At 33.0% G+C, this 5,382-nt stretch overlaps 1 protein-coding gene across 1 annotated transcript; it reads right to left on the bottom strand.

Moving 5' to 3' along the window:
- Positions 1-884: 884 nt before the first annotated feature.
- On the bottom strand, positions 885-3,493 carry LOC102611929 (40S ribosomal protein S3-3). Its single transcript, XM_006490757.4, has 6 exons — positions 3,326-3,493; positions 3,098-3,245; positions 2,824-2,995; positions 1,624-1,678; positions 1,382-1,513; positions 885-1,238 (listed from the first exon to the last, which is right to left on the bottom strand). Exons 1-6 carry the CDS (start codon positions 3,353-3,355, stop codon positions 1,065-1,067), a joined length of 711 nt encoding a protein of 236 aa, XP_006490820.1. The 5' UTR covers positions 3,356-3,493; the 3' UTR covers positions 885-1,064.
- Between the last annotated feature and the right edge of the window lie 1,889 nt (positions 3,494-5,382).

Here is a 5,382-nt window from a genome sequence, read left to right as displayed (position 1 = left end):
AAATTAATAGCATAGGTCATACTCTCTCCTTAAGATCTTCCCATTTTACCCTCACTCTTTCAAATTTCTGTTCACATTTTGTAAGGATATACTAGACATAGAGACTATTGCATACGTGTCGCACTCTAAATGTATGACCTAAATTTAACCACCAATAGTTCATAACAACTAGAGTGTTAAATTCAGTCATTTAAACAATAAAAGAGAATATTCTATCCATATTAATGAAACTTGTTGATACACAAGTTTTAAGGGTTTTAAATTAAAAGGTTGGGGATTTTTTTCGTTCCTTGAAAGAATGAATCGGGCGTAATTTTCTCAATAATAATAATAAACAATCTGTGGGCCGGTTTGCACCCATTTGTTCCGCGTGCCAAGCTGTTTTGGCCAACGTGATATCATCCTACCACAGCACTATGGAGAAAACTACACCTGACCCATCCTTCCATCCTTTGAAGGAACGGAAAAGAAAAAATCCCAACATTTTAATAGACAATCAGATGGGGCTCTTTGCACCCGATTGTTCTCTGTAAAGTGGTTTTTGCCGACGTAACATGATCCTACATTTTAATAAACAATCAGATGGGTCTTTTTGCACCCAATTGTTCTGTGCGTAAAGTTGTTTCTGCCGATGTAACATCATCCTACCACCGCACCCCCAACTGTTGAAAAAATACAAAATATTTTGCAGAACAGTCATTTGACAACCCCCGATTTTCAGTGAGCTGTTCTTTTTGGATAGCAATCATCAAATGTGGTACGCCCAAATTTGAATCACGCCCCAAATACACTTTAAACCAACTTAAAACAATAGTAGTAATCAAGAGCCATATTGCAGTTACAGCTCAAGCAAATAGAATACAAAAAAAACAATGTGCAACAGATTAAACAAGAAAATTGGTTGATAATTATGAAATCTTTAACAATACTGATGACTACAGTATATCAAAATTAACACCATGGAGTCTGAGGTATCCTTCATTAGCAACAAAAATGAAAACTAGAGCACTTCAAATACCACTGATAAAATATCAAAGAAGATGAGACTATACCCCACTTCGGCCTTAAGCCACTTGGATTGGGACCTCAATATCAGTAGCAACCAATGTTGGCTTGACATACTCCTCTTCATCCTTGGGTGAGTGGATTGTTACGAGATCAGGTAGAGGGGTAGTAGGACCTTGCTTTCCATTAGGATCCCAACTAAGCATGATCTTGACCTTAATACCAAGTACACCCTGCAATGGTTATCAAAAACTTGATATGAAATCACAAACCCATGTTTTCTGAAAGGGTATAAAGAGCAGCCTGGAGAATGTAAATGAAACTGCATAAAATGGTTCATGAAATCACAAATAAAAAATATATAATCGAGGCAAACCTGTCTCAAAAGAACATGTCTCACAGCAGAGTCAATATATTCATTCACTGGCTGACCAGAAGAGACCATATATCCATCCTTAAACTTCATTGATTTTGCACGTTGTGCCCTCAACTTTCCACTGACAATGACCTATTCATAAACAAAGTCATTGACAACCGAATTCAATACCCGATAGAAGAGGATTAAAATTTTTTCAATTAGTCCTCATTAGGAATAACATAAAATCCACACAGACAAACCTCACATCCCTTGGCTCCACTTTCCATAATGAACCTCAAGACACCATAGCAAGCCCTATAGAAGGTAAAAACCATAGAATAGATCTGAGGTCAAATGAGATTCCATGTAGACTCTACAGCCAAAATCATCTTCTACGTGAAATTAATGAACTTAATAATAATAAATAAAACGAAAATAATGTTGAACAATTATTCGCATCAACATAAAACAATAATTTGAATATAATATAAGGGGGAAAAAAAAGTGGATACAACAAAGAATAGATAATCAAGTAAATGACCATTGAATCAAAACTACCTTTGTACTATCAGTTCAGAACATCAAAAAGTAGCTACAAAAACTTACAACAGTAAAATAAACAAATTTGGTATCTTATAAGGGCAGTCAAATAGCAATTCAGTATATTGAGAAGAAGTTTTCAATAGTGAGGCAATCCAAAACCCATTTGGGTCAAAGTTTATAAATAGCCATACAAAAGACTTGACAACAGTAAAACAAAAAAAAATTTACATCAATTCAATTTGTATTTTCAAAAAGGGCAGTCAAATAGCATACTTCTGGATATTCACAAGCAAGGATTCAATTGTGCAGCAATCCAAAAACCCATTGGTTCAGCCCTTATACAGAGCAATACAAAGATTTGAGTAAAACAAAGAAAATAAGCATAAACTCAATGCGCATTTTCAGCAAGGGCAGTCAAATAGTGTTTTGCTGAATATTGAGAAAAAAGTCTCCAATCATGCGACAAACGTAGCATACAAATGTTAGTTCCATTAGATTGTCAACAACAGATAGCCTCAAAAACGCACAGTCAATGTAATCATCTTCAGACACAAAGCTGGCATAGATGCTAACCCATTTGCCACAAGTGAAAGTTGAAAATAAAAGATGGTGCTATGGCATCAAGACAAGATGAGGATAATAGGAATATCAAGCCATGTATGTACTCTCCTTAAGGTTACTATGTGAAAAACAGGACACTTTCACAAGGATGATGGCATGGAGACTACAGTTTAATTTAGTCATCTTCCGAAACAAAGATGGCACAGAGATGCCGCTATGCTTTATAGATGACAAAATAATATAAATAAAAGAAACCTATGGTGTGTAGAAGACTTAATAAATTTTGTTGCATCTATTTCCATAAATCATGAATGTAAAACAATATCCAGACAGCAAGTACTAAGAATCCATCATACCTGCGAACAGCAAGCCCACCAAGGAGCTTGTAGCGAAGAGACTCGGCTTGAGCAATGGCACATAGTCCTCTATTGTTGACTTTCTCAGCGTACAGCTCCACGCTATTCTCCGGGAATTTGAACCTTTTCTGCACCACTGATGTCAGCTCTCTAATTCTCCTCCCTTTCTCACCTGTTTTATTTTTTAAAATAAAACTAATTTAAAATCTAAATACATATATTTTCCCCAACTCCAAAAAAAATTAATAAAGATGAAAAAAATAGTGAGTCGAACCAAGAACGTTCTGAGTGCGAGTGGCTCGGATGATGATCTCAGTACGCATGGGAGTTACCCTGACCTCTACTCCAGAATAACCGTCCTCCGCAAGCTCTCTAGTCAGTACCTCGTTAAGCTCCGCGAAAAACACGCCATCAGCCACGAACTGTAAATCAAATCATTAATAATAAAATGAATTATTAGGCCAAAAAAATGAGATTAATTAAAAAGAACTACTCCCCTCACCTTTCTTTTCTTGCTGATTTGAGTTGCCATTTTGCTTTCTGTTGGTTCGATTACAGAGTTAGGGATCTGATGATCTCAATGAGGTGGCTTGTGTGCGCAGCTAGCTCTCTGCAAACCCTAGGTTTAGTGTTAGAAGGGGTTTGCGACATGCTGAGACATTGGTTTTATGGATTTCTAGAAATGGATCGGACGGTTGTACTCCTTTTTAGGGTTTCATAATGGACGGGTGAGATTGTTTAGCTGTTCACCAAAAGAAAGAGATGGAAACGACAGTCGTATTTTGTCAAACGACAAGCGTTTTGCTTCCTCGTGGTTAAGGACTTAAGGTGCTGAGTTTTTAGCTAAAACAATTGCAGAAATATAGATTTTTAATTTTTTTTTCAATTCAAGTGATAAAATAACATTGTACTAGAATAATAGGGTAAATTTTCATTCACCTCAGATAGAATGATATACGGGGGCGCATTGATTTTTTTCTTAACAGTAAATGAGATAAATTTAATTTTTTTACATTTTTAGAGTAAATTAAAAATTATCATTCTAAGTAGGGAGTAAGTGAAGTTTGCTTTGTAAAATAATTGTAAATGTCAGTGATGATTATTGACCTATTTAGGATTTATTTTTTATAATTTAAAATAATAGACAATTTAACAATAAGTGGAAAATTAAAGAATATTTTCATTACGTTTAGAAAATTCTTTGTGATGTTGAAACGAAATAGGCCCAAAATGATATTAATAGTAAAACTAGTGTTTGGAATTCTTAGTATTTTGGGTATGTTTGAGATTGCTTTTTGTTCCCAAGGAATCAACTTCTACCTTGATTCTTAAAAAAATCAACTTTATAAATAATTTAGGAGAGTATTTGGTAAATAAGATTATTTGACAATTACTTTTCAAATAATTACTATGGCCGATTGGTAAGTGAAAGTCAACGGTGTAATGTTCAATGAGCAATGACAAAAATGGGCTTATTTACTTATTTATAATTTATTTAGAATACTATTATTTAAATCATTTTTTATTTACAATTATTTTTTTACAGTATCCCTATTTTCTTTATTACATATTTAAATAATTTTTTCATGAAATTTATCTTATAATGTGTAGAAAATTTATTATGTATAGTACATAATGTGTAGAAATATTAATATATTATTATTAAATTGATTAATAAATGTTTTTAACATTAAAAATAAAAAAATAATTGAGCTAGTAAATTTATGGAAAGGATATTCAAATGACAAAAAATGTTTAAAACTATAAATTAGTTCATAGAAATGTAATACTATGATATGTGTGTGCATAACAAAAATACTATCCACTCATTCAAATTGCAGCGAAGTTATTTCTTAATCTCTCCATCTCTCAACCTTTAGAAACATTACTATTAGGATGTTCTTCTTGAATGATAACCTCTAATGGTTGTCTCTTCATTTAGAACAAAATTCAAGTTATTTTCAATTTCTTTAAAATGATGGTCATGTAAAGCAAACTTCCTAATGTAATTATGCAATGCCATAATTGCAACAAATATCTTGCTTTTTGAATTGATATCTTAGCATATCTCTTAGAATTCTCCATCTTTGTTTCCATATCTAAGAAGTACGCTCAATGATAGTTTTGAATGAAGAATGTGCAAGTTTGAACACTTTTCATTGCCCAATTGGTTGGCTATCGTCAAAAATATCATCAAAAATTTGGTAGGTGATAGTTCTCACCCTTGTATAGTCTCAAGTGCTCTTTTTAAAAATGAATATAGTAACAGAAAATTCTTCATATTCAAAAGGTCAAATAAAAATGGTCACATAAATCCTCCTCGTAGACCCTAATTTGATCTGACCATTAATTATAGGATGATAAAAAATATCCATCTCTCTCCTTTTAACTCCAATAAGAGATCAAATCATTTGGAAAGTTTATAAACATATAACCATAATCTAGTTTTATGTAACAAAATTTTACAATTATAGATCACTCATGTCTTTTGACAGGCTAATTAACCTAGTATCATAGGATTTATTCCACTCTTGATGGGACAGTTGGTGTATGATAACA

This window comes from Citrus sinensis, chromosome 1, assembly GCF_022201045.2.
Source record: "Citrus sinensis cultivar Valencia sweet orange chromosome 1, DVS_A1.0, whole genome shotgun sequence".
In the NCBI taxonomy this organism is placed as follows: Eukaryota; Viridiplantae; Streptophyta; class Magnoliopsida; order Sapindales; family Rutaceae; genus Citrus; species Citrus sinensis.
The sequence above is the reverse complement of the archived record's forward strand: the minus strand, read 5'-3'. Positions and strand labels throughout refer to the sequence as shown.